This window comes from Salmo salar, chromosome ssa02 (assembly GCF_905237065.1).
Source record: "Salmo salar chromosome ssa02, Ssal_v3.1, whole genome shotgun sequence".
Lineage (NCBI taxonomy): Eukaryota > Metazoa > Chordata > Actinopteri > Salmoniformes > Salmonidae > Salmo > Salmo salar.
Genome location: NC_059443.1, coordinates 56,732,359 through 56,749,166, shown reverse-complemented (window position 1 = coordinate 56,749,166; position 16,808 = coordinate 56,732,359). Strand labels below are relative to the sequence as shown.

The 16,808-nt window shown below is 43.2% G+C and overlaps 2 protein-coding genes across 2 annotated transcripts; both read left to right on the top strand.

The window, feature by feature from the left end:
* The first annotated feature begins 368 nt into the window (after window positions 1-368).
* Window positions 369-6,861, top strand: LOC106587723 (WAS/WASL-interacting protein family member 2). The gene is made up of 5 exons (XM_014176330.2): window positions 369-1,038; window positions 2,603-2,736; window positions 3,206-3,338; window positions 5,021-5,137; window positions 6,523-6,861. The coding sequence occupies exons 2-5, from the start codon at window positions 2,674-2,676 to the stop codon at window positions 6,744-6,746; spliced, it is 537 nt and encodes a 178-aa protein (XP_014031805.2). The 5' UTR covers window positions 369-1,038; window positions 2,603-2,673; the 3' UTR covers window positions 6,747-6,861.
* Window positions 6,862-7,021: 160 nt separating this feature from the next.
* Window positions 7,022-16,690, top strand: LOC123730027 (WAS/WASL-interacting protein family member 2). Its single transcript, XM_045706561.1, has 4 exons — window positions 7,022-7,310; window positions 13,024-13,261; window positions 13,893-14,003; window positions 14,371-16,690. Exons 1-4 carry the CDS (start codon window positions 7,140-7,142, stop codon window positions 14,412-14,414), a joined length of 564 nt encoding a protein of 187 aa, XP_045562517.1. The 5' UTR covers window positions 7,022-7,139; the 3' UTR covers window positions 14,415-16,690.
* The last annotated feature ends 118 nt before the right edge of the window (window positions 16,691-16,808 follow it).

Here is a 16,808-nt window from a genome sequence, read left to right as displayed (position 1 = left end):
CGGCAGGCACTACCCGAAACGTGCGTTTCCATTTGAAAACGTTTGCTCCCATGTGTGCCTAATGAACCTGACCCAGGTTTAAATTGGTGTCCTGGGTCTGAATTATGCAACAACTAAATATCAGTACACCAGTGAGCAGAGATGTTCAACAGTGCCTTTCCTGTCATGTGGGTGAATGGCAATGCAACATCTCATGCAAATGGAGTCATTTTATAAAATTTTCAAATAAAGATGTGATTATCTTTGCAAAATACCTAGTGTCAGATTGTCTATGTCTGGGATATCCACAATATTTTTGTAAAATTAATTCAGATTCACTAAGTGCAATGATTTCATCACAGTTTGTTCACTTGACTGTACAAGTATCAGACTCATTGAAATGCATGTGTTCATGGCATACATGTAAAATATTGCTTGTAAGAGCAAAATCAAGAAGAGAACCCTGCTCCCCACACTCGATGGTGTTCTCACATAGTTTCTAAACTAATTATAGGTCGTTTCTACAGGTTTCATTATATTTCAGGTCGCTGTTTTCCCAGTTGATAAACTCGTCGGCGGTGATCCTGTTACCTGCCTGCCTCCATTTTGTGTTGGACGGCCCAGTTCCGGGTTTCCGAGAAGCGACAGAAACAGTTGTGAAGCGAGAGTCTCGCTTTGCTTGCTGGTCAAGAGGAGAGCAGAATAAAAAGTATATGAAAATAGGATATAAACTGGAGTTACGCGTAACTCGAATTAGCTTTTGCACCGAAATATAACTTGTTTACAGCCATAGTTAAGACGCCAGCAAAATTTAACTTGACAGCTGTCGCGAGTAAACAGTAACTTAGCTAGCAAGCTAACTTTGGGCATTGGATTTAGTTGATTTCGCTAGCAAGCTAATTTAGCTGCTAGTGTCCTCCAGTTTTTATTACATTTTCTTCGCAAGTAACCAAGAGAGCCGCCTACTGCCTGGGATTGTGTTAACTAGCAAAGTTGCCACAACTGCAGTTTCCATTCATGTTGTTATTGAAGACGAGACTCACAATCCTTCGAGACAGGGTAAGTCACTGCCAATCCACCCAGCTAGTTAGATCAACATGTTATCCAGATAATAACTAGTTGACTCACTTGATATACATTTTACCTAGATTGCTACATTAATTCAAACAATGTCCAGTTAGGTAGTTCAACTTTTAGGCCAAGAGGAAGGAATTGCATTTAAAAATATATATAATTTAGATGATTTTGGGTTCGCTCACCTGGCACCTATTGTAGATTGACAGAGCGTGCGTAGACATTGGCTAGCGACCCGAGACCACTTCTGATTTGGAATGTTCCCTTATCAAATCTGTGTTTACATTTCAGTAACAAACTTAGTCAAATGTTCTGCATATCAGAAAGTGAAATTCAAGTGACACTTCTGACTCAGACCTGCTCGTTTTAGGGTTGCTATTTTGTGACGTTAGGCCCAAAATAGTTACTGACATCGGCACTTTTTTTTACTCTTAGTTTATTTCCCCGTCCACAAAACCAGAAAACGAACTCAATTGGTCACACATTAGGTTGGAGAAGGAGCTGTACACCTCCCCTACCTTGTAAGAATGTCATAATCCTTTGAGGTTTTAATATTGTAGTTCATTGGCAATTCTCCAAGTAGGCCATGTACAAGTGGTAACTGCCAAAATAATGAAAACACTACAGTAAATCAGGAATGCAAAGTATATTGAAAGCAAGTGCATCCATACAGGTGTGGTTCCTGAGTTAGTTAAGCAATTAACATCCCATCATGCTTAGGGTCATGTACAAAAATTCCCCCTTGGGATGACAATGCCCCGTGTGGAAGCATGAGTGGTCACTGAATGGTGTGATGAGCATGAAAATGATGTTAACCATATGCCATGCCTGGTCAGTCACCAGATCTCAACACGATTGAACATTTATGGGAGATTCTAAAGACATTTTGATTGATATAAATGGTTGGTGCCGGTAGTGCAAAAACAATAACATCAGATCTTGTCAATGGATGAAATAGGAAGTGGCGGGCTGTGCTCTCCACTCTCGGTTTCTCTCACTTGAGGTAGCAACTTACAACGGCTGCTGCGTTTCCGTTCCTTATCGCCTCACTGGCAAGCTCACCCGATGACATTCCATTTGTTTTCCTCTTCTGTGAAAACCTGTTCAAACACTCTTAACAGGTAGGTTGTGGAATGGAGTTTAGGGGTGAGTGAAGGAGGGTGGGGTTTGCTGCCTAGCTCAACGTGCTATATGTCCGTATCCACAATGAGCTCAGCCCAGCCAACCAACTGGTTTGGGGAGCTCTACTGAGCTGAATCATTCTAGAGTGAGTATATGCATGTAGAATTACAGAATAGTTGTTTTTAGTGTGGTCCACGCCACCATTGTAGTCAACAACTAGAAATAGAGGTGAATTGTAATGGTATTTGAACAGATGTCCCAATGATATCTTGACTCACCTGAGTTCAATACAGTCCACCAATGTCAAACATGACACTACAAGGATGTACAATTTTACTCTGACCCCAGTTTAGTTCAGGAGTGTATATTTTTGACCTTGTTGTGTGTATTTGACTGTGCCGAGTCTCCCCTCTGTCTTGTTTCGCAGGAGTTTGAGGGTGTACCCAGAGCTGAGACGGTGAACAAACCTCCTCCCCAAGGTGCCCACAGAGGGACAGGATGCCCGTTCCTCCTCCTCCCCCTCCTCCTCCAGGACCCCCGCCTCCCCCCACCTTCAACCAGGTCAGTCCAGCTCCTAAACCGATGTTCAAAACATGACAAAACTCACAAGTCCGCTGAAGGGTTTCTAGAGATTCATAACTACATGATAAAATAACTAATTATTTGCTGTTGTATTGTTACGGATGATACGACACCTACTGGTGTAAGATACTATGCCAAATATATTATTATGCCCACATTTCACATAGTATGATTTCTAGGGTTGCTATGCCATGTTTATAAAGGCTGCATTTCATTGATGCAGTTTTTACCTTTAAAAAAAATACAAACACAAACCAAAAAAGGTCAGAGCTGGCCAAACACACACCCACGCAGGCACCATGTGGATTACTATCAACTTGCACCATAATGCTGCATTGCCATCTATTTTATCTGTTGCTATAACGACGGTACCTTGTGCAGTTCATGTTATTCTCTTTGACATGGTCAACCTAACTAACATGGTGGTTTGCTCATATCCTCTCCTCAGGCGAACACTACAGCACCTAAGTTGAATCGGGATGAGGCGAAGGGGAGAGGAGCGTTGCTCTCTGATATCTCCAAAGGAGCCAGGCTGAAGAAGGTTGGAGTGGTCAATGACAGAAGTGCACCTGTTATAGAGAGTAAGTAGCATAGTAAACATATAGGAGATAGAAACTAACCTTTGCACTCTCCTCATTTCCTGCTGAGACACACACACACAGACACACAGACACACAGACACACACACAGACTATACATGTATGTATACGTACAGTACCAGTCAAAAGTTTGGACACACCTACTCATTTCAAGATTTTTCTTTATTTTTTCTATTTTCTACATTGTATAATAATAGTGAAGACATCAAAACTATAAAATAACACATGTAGTGACCAAAAAAAGTGTTAAACAAATCAAAATATATTTTTGATTATTCAAAGTAACCACTGTTTGCCTTGACAGCTTTGCATTCTCTCAACCAGCTTCATGAGGTAGTCACCTGGAATGCATTTCAATTAACAGGTGTGCCTTGGCAAAAGTTAAGTTGTGGAATTTCTTTCCTTAATGTTTTTGTGACTATCAGTTGTGTTGTGACAAGGTAGTCGGGTATACAGAAGATATCCCTATTTGGTAAAAGACCAAGTCCATATTATGGAAAAACAGCTCAAATTAGCAAAGAGAGATGACAGTCCATCATTACTTTAAGACATGAAGGTCAGTCAATCCGGAAAATGTCAAGAACTTTGAACGTTTATTCAAGTGCAGTCGCAAAAACCATCAGGTGCTATGATGAAACTGGCTCTCATGAGGACCGCCACAGGAAAGGAAGACCCAGAGTTACCTCTGCTGCGGAGGATAAGTTCATTAGAGTTACCAGCCTCAGAAATTGCAGCCCAAATAAATGCTTCACAGAGTTCAAGTAACAGACACATCTCAACATCAACTGTTCAGAGGAGACTGAGAATCAGGACTTCATGGTCGAATTGCTGCAAATAAACCACAACTAAAGGAGACGAATAAGAGACTTGCTTGGGCCAAGAAACACGAGTAATGGACATTAGGCCGGTGGAAATGTTTCCTTTCGTCTGAGTCCAAATTTGAGATTTTTAGTTCCAACCGCCCTGTCTTCGTGAGATGCATAGTAAGTGAATGGATGATCTCCACATGGAGGAGCAGTGCGGGTGCTTTGCTGGTGACACTGTAAGTGATTTATTTAGAATTCAAGGCACACTTAACCAGCATGGCTACCACAGCATTCTTCAGCGATACGCCATCCCATCTAGTTTGCGCTTGGTGGGACTATCATTTGTTTTTCAACAGGACCATGACCCAACACACCTTCAGGCTGTGTAAGGGCTATTTTACGAAGGAGAGTGATGGAGTGCTACATCAGATGACCTGGCCTCCACAATCACCCGACCTCAACCCAATTGAGATGGTTTGGGATGAGTTGAACTGCAGAGTGAAGGAAAATCTGCCAACAAGTGCTCAGCATATGTGGGAACTCATTCAAGACTGTTAGAAAAGCATTCCAGGTGAAGCAGGTTGAGAGAATGCCAAGAGTGTGCAAACCTTGAAGAATCTCAAATATTTTATTTTTTATGGTTACTACATGATTTCATAGTTTTGATGTCTTCACTATTATTCTACAATGTAGAAAATACAAAAAGTAAAGAAAAACCCTTGAATGAGTAGGTGTCAACTTTTCTGTCTGGTACTATACATGCACAATTCTTTGCCACAAATGGCTTTCAACAGTGTTAATGCAAGCATTATCAACACAACAGTGTAACAAGGACATTTGTAACTCTGCTTTCCCAAGAACCAAAGGAAAGTGGTAGAGGAGGTGGAGGAGGAGGGAGCAGTGGTGGTTCAGGGGTAGGCCTTGGAGGCCTTTTCGCAGGGGGCATGCCAAAACTACGATCAGTTGGAGCTGGAGGTAAGCAGAATTTACTACACATGATTACAATGTAAATGCGGCCCTGTAAACTCGCCGGCAGGGATATCCTTGTCTCATCGTGCACTAGTGACTCCTGTGGCGGGCCAGGCGCAGTGCACGCTGACACGGTCGCCAGGTGTACGGTGTTTCCTCTGACACATTGGTGCAGCTGGCTTCCGGGTTGGATGGGCATTGTCAAGAAGCAGTGCGGCTTGGTTGGGTTGTGTTTCGGTGGACGCATGGCTCTCGACCTTCGCCTCTTCCGAGTCTCATCGCTGCAACTCCCGTACAGACAAGACTGTAACTACTTCCAATTGGATACCATGAAATTGGGGAGAACATTTCCTGCTTGCTACAATTCTAATAGTCAAATAAAAAAATTATTTGTCACATGTGCGGAATACAACCTTATCGTGAAATGCTTACATACCAACAATTTAGTTCAATAAATAGTTAATTTAGTAAATATTTCTTATCGCCTAATTTCAAGCAAGTTTAGTGTAGAGAATCATAAGCTGCTGTGAAATATTTTCCATAACCAAAAATATGGTGTTTGAAGCTGGTGTAAAAGACTCAAAAAACAAAACTTAAGAACAGGAAGCATAGAAATGGCACACATCTACCACTTTTAATGAGAATGACATTTCTATGTGAATTTGGTCAGGTCACCCCCAAAAAGTTACATATTGCAGCTTTTAATAGAAAAACAACCAAATTGAATGTTCTAAGTCCACAGCAATGCTTATTTAGATTTTTGGGTGTAGTTTAATGCAAGTTTGCACCAGCAAGAGACTGTTTGGTTAGGGGCCTTTCTGTAGCGCTCGTAATTTCCGAGTTTGCAAAACAAATGGCCACTGGATTGATGCAAATAATCATGATATCATTCTGCCAGATAGGCATAACTACAAAGTAGCCTAACATTTAATTGGGATCTCTACCAGAAGAAGGTTATCATTAGTATTATCGCTAACGACTACACAAAGTGTGGACATATGCACGCACACACAAACACAGACGGGCATTTCTGTGTCATTTCAGAAAGTTGCATGAAAATACGAATCACTGATGCATTTTTTGTTCAGGTCTTATGATTAACTTGGGCAAATTAATGACTAAGTTCAATACATTTAGTTTATTTCCTGCTAAGTTCAATACATTTTTGAATATTTGGTCTGGATTCTGTGATTCCGTCCGTGTTCTCTACAGCATGGATTTTATAGGGCCCTATATAAATATGCTACTATAAATATACTGCAGAAAATGGCATCCAGGCTACTGGATGTTCTACATTTGCCATGAAGCTTGATGTGTATGGGTGAAAGTACGTGAATGGGTGTATTTATGCATAGTGTTCTAAAATGTGTGTTTCTATGCCTTCCTTCCAGACGCCACAGTGGGCAGATCCGCCCTGCGTCCCCCAGGCTCCAGACCTGCAGCCCCCCCGGTCCACCCCAGGCCGCTCTACCTCCCCCTCCCCAGGAGACAAACCCTCCCCAAGAGACAAACCCTCCCCCCCGGAGCCCCAGCGCTCCCTCCGCCCCTCTCTCCCCGACATCTCCCGCCCCCCCAACCAGTGCCAGCTCCTCCCACTCCTCCACTGGGGGCATGAAGCACAGTACTTCAGGCTCAGCCCCTCCCCCTCCTTCAGGCATGAAACACAGCACATCAGCCCCACCCGCTCCACCTTCTTCGACAGGGGGCATGAAGCCTAGCACATCCGCCCCAGCTCCTCCCCCGCCGTTTAACCGAGGTGGTTACCACAGCAATGTCCCGTCAACCTCGCAACAAAAGGCCCAAGTAGGCTCCAACAACAGCAGGGAGAAGCCCCTCCCCCCGCCGCCGCAAAGAGGCCCGGCTCCGCCCAGCTCTGGCCCCCCTCCTTCATCGAGACCGCCTCCTTCCTCCACGCGGCCGCCCACTGGGGGGTCCTCAGTGCCGCCCCCGCCTTACAGGCACCCCTCTGCGGGCACCTCCAACGGCCCCATGGGGCACCATGGTGTAGATGGGGCTCCGAAACTTCCCCGGAGGCACAACTCACTGCACAAGAAGAACTCAGGCGGCAGCTACGGCGGACGCAATCACGCACCTCCTCCACCCCCCTCGCCATCTGCAGGACCTCCAGGGGGTGGCAGACCACCCCCACCCGCCAGGGAGCCCCCCAGCAAGAGATCAGGTACTAGAACACAGCTCAATGTTTATAATGGGGAGCCCTTAGTCTTATCAAGGGACTACCGTCACAAAGGGTAATGACCTTTTCCAAATCAATCGTTTCTTCCACTCACAATTTCATGGTCTGAAAGGAAAGGATGGGTAGTAGCCATAGTCTTAGACATCTCAATATTTTATATGTCTCATTATGGTGTCAGAGCATGGGCAGTGCCATTGAGTCAATTTTCTTCTACTACTTCTATGAGTTGGCAAACAAACTGAAAGGGGGCATACTGCTACCTGTAGTGTGTTGTTGGAACAGGTATGAAGCCAAGATTGCCGATTTACTGCCACCTGCAGTTATGGAACGTTTGCTCACAAGTATGCAGTGCATTCGGAAAGTATTCAGACCCCTTGACTTTATCCACATTTTGTTACGTTACAGCCTTATTCTAAAATGGATTGAATTGTTTTTTTCCCTCATCAATCTACACACATTATCCCATAATGACAAAGCAAAATCAGGTTTTTAGAACTGTTTGCAAATTCATACATTTAAATATCAAATTTACATAAGTATTCAGACCCTTTACTCAGTACTTTGTTGAAGCACCTTTGGCAGCGATTCCAGCCTCAGGTCTTCTTGGGAATGATGCACCTGTATTTGGGGAGTTTCTCCCATTCTTCTCTGCAGATCCTCTCAAGCTATTTTCAGGTCTCCAGAGACGTTCGATCGGGTTCAAGTCCGGCCTCTGGCTGGGCCACTCAAGGACATTCAAAGACTTGTTCCGAAGCCACTCCTGCATTTTCTTGGCTGTGTGCTTAGGGTAGTTGTCCTGTCTGAGGTACTGAGCGCTCTGGAGCAGGTTTTCATCAAGGATCTCTCTGTACTTATCTCCGTTCATCTTTCCCTCTATCCTGACTAGTCTCCCAGTCCCTGCCGCAGAAAACATCCCCACAGCATGATGCTGCCTCCACCATGCTTCACCGTATGGATGGTGCCAGGTTTCCTCCAGACGTGACACTTGGCATTCAGGCCAAAGAGTTCAATATTGGTTTCATCAGACCATAGAATCTTGGTTCTCATGGTCAGAGAGTCTTTAGGTGCCTTATGACAAACTCCACGTGGGCTGTCATGTGCCTTTTTCTGAGGAGTGGCTTCAGTCTAGCCACTCTACTATAAAGGCTTGATTGGTGGAGTGCTGCAGAGATGGTTGTCCTTCTGGAAGGTTCTCCCCTCTCCACAGAGGAGCTCTATCAGAGTGATCGTTGGGTTCTTGGTCACTTCCCTGACCAAGCCCCTTCTCCCCCAATTGCTCAGTTTGGCTGGGTGGCCAGCTCTAGGAAGATTCTTGGTGGATCCAAACATCTTACATTTAAGAATGATGGAGGCCACTGTGTTCTTGGGGCCCTTCAATACTGCTCATGTTTTTTTGGTATCCTTCTCCAGATCTGTGCCTCAACACAATCCTGTCTCTGAGCTCTACGGACAATTCCTTTGACCTCATGGCTTGGTTTTTGCCCTGACATGCACTGTCAACTGTGGGACCTTATACAGACAGGTGTGTGGGCCTTTCCAAATCATGTCCAATCAATTGAATTTACCACAGGTGGACTCCAATCAAGGTGTAGAAACATTAAGGATGATCAATGGAAACAGGATGCACCGGAGCTCAATTTCACATCTCATAGCAAAGGGTCTGAATACTTATGTAAATAAGGTATTTCTGATTTTTATTTTTAATAAATTTGCAAAAAATTCTTAACCTGTTTCGCTTTGTCATTATGGGGTATTGTGTGTAGATTGTAATTTAAACAATTTTAGAACAAGGCTGTAATGTAACAGTGGAAAAAGTTAAGGGGTCTGAATACTTTCTGAATGCACTGTAAATTACTGGCTGATCCCTCCTGATGACCCGGATGGAATCATGTGATCCTTACTTAACCATAGGAAGTCCCACCCAGTTGAATGTCCCCAATTGCCGGCCCATGCTAAATTGGGCTTTTGGGCACTAAAGTCCTCTATCTCTGATAATTAGGTCTGACCCCATTTTAGTCGATTGTTTGGTCTATACGCTGATGGTTAAGATATTTTTTTTTGTCGAGCAGTGGCAAATGTATTTGAAAAAATCTGGTCTGATTCATGCCTGTCTGAGTGGACTAATCCATTGTGGAGGCCATGGGGATGGCACACCAGTAGTACATTTACAGTTAATTCCCATAATTTCTAATCTACAATGTTTGTTTGGTTACTGTCATTTCTGTTAATGCAGTCTTTAAATGATTATTACAGTCTTACTGTTGTCATTGTAGGAGTGGGCACGTTGTTTGCAGAGCGCACCACCTAGGCTACACTTGTGAGAAGTTTTGGTTTAGTTCATTCGATTTACGAGTTGTCAATGTGTTCATTGTCTTTTGTTTGGAGTGTTATTGTCAATCTTGAGTAAGGACACGCACCTGATTTATACATCTAGAAGTAGGACTAGTCTACCTGGCCTGCGCGCAAATGTCGACCGATAAATGTGTCCATTTGGGGATCTGATACCATTTCTGATTGTCTTAACTCGCCATCACTGTGGAGCTTCTCAAAGTATATTTTTCTTCGTCTCAAACATCAAGTAAACAAAGTATGTTTCTACATCCATTGAGAATGACAATAGTTCCTCAATGTAGCCTATTTGAACAATCTTTCCAGCTCTCTCACTTTCGATTATCCCACCACTCAGCATGAAAGGGGGGAAAAAAATAATGTTCTGATCCGGTGGAAACGTCATAAAATAGGCCTAAGGATTACTTATTATCCCTTGCGCAAATAGCCTACAGCTGTGTCTGTTTGTCTGGGGCTCACTGGTGTGGGAAACTGAGGGCCCAGAATATTTTATACACTGTTGCAAGTTTGCTAGTTAATGGAAAAGGTTACCGACCCGCTGTTGTAGCCTATTACCGGCAGCAGCAGGCAGAGGAGGGTCAGGAGTAGGCCTTTGTTCTTCTGGTTAGGCTATATTGATCTCTGGCTCCCTCCCGCTTTAGCAATTTGTGTTTTTTAATGAAAGCATCAGACAAGCTCAGTAGCCTACATAGTTAATTTTGAAAAATATATATTGAAAAATACACCTTTTAAAAATTTCACCCAATCGATTGGTCGAAAGAACACGCGACTCTCGGTCAACCAAGATTTTTTTTTTGTGGGGGGGGGGACAGCTCTAATGGTAATTGCAATATAACAATTGCTCCACCTTTTCAGACCTACATGAAGTAGGACCTAGGGGTTGATTTGGAATTGAGCATTTTGAATGCGCAGCCTCAAATTGTCATTAGATGGCTGAGGCCTCCTGGTTTCTCTGCATTCCACAAGTTCTCTGGAATATTCTGGCATTCCTTGCGTTCTTGTTCTCTCTCTCTTTGCCAGCCTACAGTATCTAGTCTTTCTTGCAACCTGACCAGTCCTGGTCCCTTGGGCATGGTCTGTTATTTAAGGACATACAGTGCATTTGGAAAGTATTCAGACCCCCTGAAGTTTTCCATATTTTGTTACGTCACAGCCTTATTCTAAAATGGATTCACTGTTTTTTTTCCCTCATCAATCTAAACACATTACCCCCATATTGACAAAGCGAAACAGGTTTTTCAACATTTTTGCAAATGTATTGAAAATAAACATAAGTTTGTACCACTCAAGGACAATTTACATAAGTATTCAGTCCCTTTGCTGTGAGACTCGAATTTGAGATCAGGTGCATCCTGTTTCCATTGATCATCCTTGAGATGTTTCTACAACTTCAAGTCCACCTGTGGAAAATTCAATTGATTGGACATGATTTAAAAAGGCACACCTGTCCTATATAAGGTCCCACAGTTGACAGTGCATGTCAGAGCAAAAACCAAGCCATGAGGTAGAAGGAATTCTCTGTAGAGCTCAGAGACAGGATTGTGTCGCAACACAGATTTGGGGAAGGGTACCAACACATTTCTGCAGCGTTGAAGGTCCTTAAGAACACAGTGGCCTCCATCGTTCTTAAATGGAAGAAGTTTGGAACCACCAACACTCTTCCTAGAGCTGGCCGCCCAGCCAAACTGAGCAATCGAGAGAGAAGGGCCTTGCTCAAGGAGGTGACCAAGACCAGCAACTCAGTAAAAGGCACATGACAGCCCACTTGGAGTTTGACAAAAGGAACCTAAAGACTCTCAGGCTATGAGAAACAAGATTCTATGGTCTGATGAAACCAAGATTGAACTCTTTGGCCCGAATGCGAAGCGTGATGTCTGGAGGAAACCTGGCAACATCCCTACTGTAAAGCATGGTGGTGGCAACACATGCTGTGGGGATGTTTTTCAGCAGCAGGGACTGGGAGACTAGTCAGCGATATCCTTGATGAAGACCTGCTCCAGAGTGCTCAGGACCTCAGACTGGGGCAAAGGTTCACCTTCCAACAGGACAACGAACCTAAGAACACAGCCAAGACAATGCAGAAGTGGCTTCGGGACGAGTCTCTGAGTGGCCCAAACAGAGCCCGGACTTTGGACAAACCTGAAAATAGCTGTGCAGCAACGGTCCCCATCCACCCTGACAGAGCTTGAAAGGATCTGCAGAGAGGAATGGGAGAAACTCCCCAAATACAGGTGTAGCACCATACCAACAAGTCTCGAGGCTGTAATTCGCTGCCAAAGGTGCTTCAACAAAGTACTGAGTAAAGGGTCTGAATGTTTGTTAATGTGATATTTCATTTTTTATTAAATTTTTTACAAATTTGCAAAAATGTCTAAACCTGTTTTTGCTTTGCTTTGTTAGGGGGTGTTGTGTGTACCGTAATTTACAGACTATTGAGCGCACCTGAATATAAGCCGCACCCACTGAATTGGAAAAAAAGGATTATTTTGAACATAAATAAACCGCACATGTCTATAAGCCGCAGGTGCCTACCGGTACATTGAAACAAATGAACTTTACACAGGCTTTAACGAAACACGGCTTGTAACAAAAATAAATAGGCTTTAATGAAACACGGCTTGTAACAAAAAATAAAACATTTGCAGTGAGCTTTAATTGTCTTTTTGCACTGAGTCAATTCCTCACGCTGCTGTTTCCAACGTCTTATCGACTCATTAAGACCAAGCTCCCGTGCAGCAGCTCCATTTCCTTTTCTAACAGCCAGATCAATCGCCTTCAACTTGAAAGCTGCATCATATGCATTTCTCCCTGTCTTTGCCATGATGAGGGTGACAAAATGACTACCGTAATCAGAATGGTGGGAAGTTTGAGAGCACTCGATTTAATCTAAACAGTAAACAAAAAAGTTGTTTGACCTTAACCCGTTCGGCAATTTCATTGGTCTAATGAAAGCTTCAGGCCGCCAAAAAACTGTGCACGTCACAGAAGGTGTTTTTTAAATAAAAAATAACAAATTGAAAGCGGGAAAAATCCATTAAGCCGCGAGGTTCAAAGCGTGGGAAAAAAGTTGCGGCTTATAGTCCGGAAATTACAGTATATTGATGAGGGGTGGGGGGGACAATTTAATACATTTTAGAATAAGGCTGTAACGTAACAAATGTGGGAAAAAGTCAAGGGGTCTGAATACTTTCCGAATGCGCTATACAACTTCAGTTTACTGTAGAGTACAGTACATACATTTTTCAGAAAGTTACAGGTTGGAAGGGACATGTTTGCTGCTATGTGATTATTTTAATCAGGCATCATCATGGTCTTACTATTGTGTGTGTTTTGTTTGCTACTGATGCAGCCCCTTCTGCACCCAATCCTGGGTCACGAAACGGGGGGTGGTGGGCAAGCCCCTGTTCCCCCGCCCCCCTACCGGATCCACAGTGCTGTCACTCCCAACACCACCTCCTCGGAGCCACCCCACCACACCCGGGGGCCCAGGCCCCCTCCACCCCCTTCATCTTCCTCCCGCACTGGACCCCCGCCGCCTCCCCCGCCCATCCGCAACGGACACTCCTCTTCCTCCAAGTCCAATATAGGTGAGTCAGGACAGGCTCATTTCCTCCATCTCCCAGTCTTGGTCGTCAGTGTCCCCTGTACTTTCTGGTGTTCTTGCAAGTCCAGTTTTTGAGCAACTGTCACTGCGTTTGATTAATATGATGTGATTGATGGCTTTTCTTCGCTTTAGAATCTCTTGTGTTGGGTATTAGCCTCCACAGATCTGAACACGGTCTACTTTGGAACACTATGGCCATTTGTTAGTTCTCAAACCAACAGACATGTTGGAGACACTAGTAGCCTAGTTGTTGTTGGTAGTAGATTGTCAGGTATTATAGCCCCATATTCAAATGCCAGCTCAGTCATGCAAATGTTCCTCTTAAATTGTGACCAACCCAGAGCATTCATAGAGTTCATAGTCAAATTAAAGTTTCCAGGAGAACTGACCATTGTGCATGGCATTGTTAATGGAAATGGAAATTACTAGAGCAAGCTCGAGAAGTCAAAAATACATGACTTCTAATTTGTTTATATGCTGGACCAATGCTAAAATGTTACTGTACTTTATTCATTCTATTACTGTAATAAGGTCTTGGCCTTCATTTTTTTGCTAGTTTAGTGCTATCTTGACTTACATTGTTGTGTTGACCCTTTACCTTTCTGAACCCTCAGAGGATTTTGAGTCCAAGTTTGACTTCCACCCAGTGGAGGACTTCCCACCCCCTGAGGAATATAGGAATTTCACCAAGATCTACCCCAGCAAAAGCAATAAACCTGGACCAGGTACAGGCTTAGGCTTAATTCATTCTCCACACCACTGCCTGCATACATACTGTACACAACATCCAATATATGGCCTCTGCACTACTGTGTCACAATGTTATTACCATATGGAATGTCAGCTGGGATTGAGTTAAAGCGAATATGGGCTCTTTCAAGTCGTCTTTCCGTGATTCCTCGCATTCTGTCGACTTGCTGCCTCTGCAATCGTATTGGAGAAGGTCCATGGTCCCTTCCCTTCTTCTCCCATGCGTTTTAAGAATGATGCGAGGAATTGAGAAAAGATTTATAGAAAATAAAGAGCGAAACGGTTGTTTTTGGAGTTAAGAACTGACCTGATGTAACCTTTTGTTTCCTCTACTTCCTGTAGGCATGATCCGGGGAGTACCTCCAGCGCCACCATTGGCAAGGTGAACTATGGAATTCAGGAGCAAAAGGACTTTAATAAGTCACTCGGTCTAATCAGAGGACGTTCAGGGGAGTGGCACGACACTTGAAACACACACAGGCCTAAACGTAGACACTTTATATGACCAGGCGGAAGCAAGTCAACCCCCAAACACTATAGAAAGTTCACTAGTCTTGTTCGACTTTTTTACAAACCCTACACTACCAGTAGCTCTCTTTTCCACAAACACTTCAGACACTTCTGTTTCAGCATGATAGAACAAAACCCACTGAGGTGCTGAGGAACTGACCTGTTTGACTGTGAAGTGGCCACAAGCCAATCTTTCTGCAAGATGGGGGGGGGGGGACGTTGCATTGATTATACTTTATAGCAGCAGGGCCAACGAAGAATTCTGCATTCCATCTTTTGAAATGTGTGCATAATCCATAATGATGATGATTTCCTGCGATATATGAAATAATGTTTTTTAAATGTTCTATCGTTAACCGCAGTAACTGTGTCGTCTGTAGGACAAAATAGGGGACACACTAACGTCGCCAAAAATGCGTTGGGTGTCAGTTGGTATCTATAGTACGTGGTGTGTTTTCTATAGGTTTTTTAAAATGCCGCACTTCCAGTGCCCTGAGAAGGTAAGGTGTGGAATAGAATTCTCTCCTACCTTGATGTGCCAATAGTTGGGTGGAGTAGAATGAGGGGCCTCTCACACTTAGGAAAGCTGTCGTTTGCGTCACACAGAAATGACTTAGTTTTTTGGTATGAAACAGGGATAGGAGAAATTACTTGAATGCTTGTCATGTTATGAGAGGGCGAGTCTTGCTGACAGTGCGTGACACCGTGCAAAGACTGTGAGGAGCATTCCCAACTAGATATTTTTTTGTTCTTCCTCATGGCATTGCTCTGTGGCAGCATAACAGCTTAACCGTGGCGTCTGTGAATGCCATGTTTTTACACTAGAGGAGAACAGAAACTGCTGCTCTGATGGGTTGCAGTCTAGATTTATTCGAAACAAAACATAAATGCTTCTTCATTTTGTCAACACTACGAAATGTGTCAGGGATCATTGCCGCTCCTCTTTAATGATCGTTAGCTGCCAAAGCTCCTTTACTTTATTGATCAAGGAAGGCGTTTGAGAGTACTGTATGAAATTCTACTTTCACTTTATTCAATGCTGTTCCTGTTTCCTGCCACAATGGGGCGATCATGGATAAATTATTACCCTCATTCCTTTCTTTGGACCAAGGGTAGCTTTGCAGGGCTGTCAGTCATTCAACCCTGTCTTTCTGAAGTTCCTTAAAAAAAAAAAAAAAAAATGTATTTTTTGAAACTAGAATATTTGATTTTATTGCTGGTGGCCCTTTGGAATAGACTGTATCCTGGCCAGAGGGATACCATAATGCTTGAGTTTTTAATGCATTCCTATGCAAGGAACGATTTTGTTTGTATTCTCACTTCTCGTTGGTAGCAACTAACCAAAAAGGAAACACCTAAGTGCCAGAAGAAGGTGTAGGGTGAAATTGCTCCTAGGTGCTGATTTGGGGTCAGTTTTGTATTTTCCCTACTAATGTTTTAAGGTTTGGATTGGGGAGGGAATCTTATCCTAGATCTGTACCTATGGGAAACTTCAACAGGGAACTATTTGGGCAGAGTAGGCCCCAGAAATGTCGTCATGGTGGATTTATATAATTTTTATGACTTAGGAGCTCCTAAATGTGTGATACCTAAGCTGTCATTACATTGTAGCTTTGTGATTTCTGTTATGATTCCACTACAGTGAAAGAGAACTACATGGACCAGCTACACGAGAATAGATTCCTTTCTCTTCTCCATTCCTTTTATGTAGTCCTCAGGCTGGTTGTTGCCTTACACATCTATTGTCATACTTATCGGTACCAGTGCATTTGATAAAAATAAAAGTGAGTCTATTAAAAATGCAATAAATAATGTATATTTACATAAAGTATGAGAAATATGGTAATCGTAGTTATTGATATATTTTAATGTTTGTAAAAAGCTTGTAATATAGGGAGGAAATTGATTAAAATGTTTAACAACAGTCCAGTTGTGGGCTTTGTCTGACAGCCAGAGAGACGGGTCTCTTTGCAGCACTTCTCTGTGTCTGACAGTGTGTGTAACTTGTGTGATTGATGGATATGTTTAGTCTCACACAGGTGACTCATTGACTATGTGTGATTCTCATGTTCTCACCCTGTTCATTTCACTTGTTAATCAACCATGTTTTATCATTTGAAATAAATATATGCTTTTGGGGGGAAAAGGGGTACATGATTGTTTTGGTGTCCATTGTATTTGACTCTTTATCAACATCTCTATCATCCATCTTTTAAGCTTCTTGCAGATGCAATTTACAGTAATTTATTGTGGAAGTTAACAATGTTTGA

What these genes read in the sequence shown, in the direction of transcription:
- LOC106587723 (XM_014176330.2), top strand. Translation starts at nt 2,674, where the DNA reads ATGCCCGTTCCTCCTCCTCCCCCTCCTCCTCCAGGACCCCCGCCTCCC. An exon ending in CTCCCCCCACCTTCAACCAG is followed by an intron (nt 2,737 to 3,205) that starts GTCAGTCCAGCT and finishes TCCTCTCCTCAG; the next exon opens with GCGAACACTACAGCACCTAA. An exon ending in ACGATCAGTTGGAGCTGGAG is followed by an intron (nt 5,138 to 6,522) that starts GTAAGCAGAATT and finishes CCTTCCTTCCAG; the next exon opens with ACGCCACAGTGGGCAGATCC.
- LOC123730027 (XM_045706561.1), top strand. Translation starts at nt 7,140, where the DNA reads ATGGGGCTCCGAAACTTCCCCGGAGGCACAACTCACTGCACAAGAAGA. An exon ending in TTCCTCCAAGTCCAATATAG is followed by an intron (nt 13,262 to 13,892) that starts GTGAGTCAGGAC and finishes CTGAACCCTCAG; the next exon opens with AGGATTTTGAGTCCAAGTTT. An exon ending in AAGCAATAAACCTGGACCAG is followed by an intron (nt 14,004 to 14,370) that starts GTACAGGCTTAG and finishes TACTTCCTGTAG; the next exon opens with GCATGATCCGGGGAGTACCT.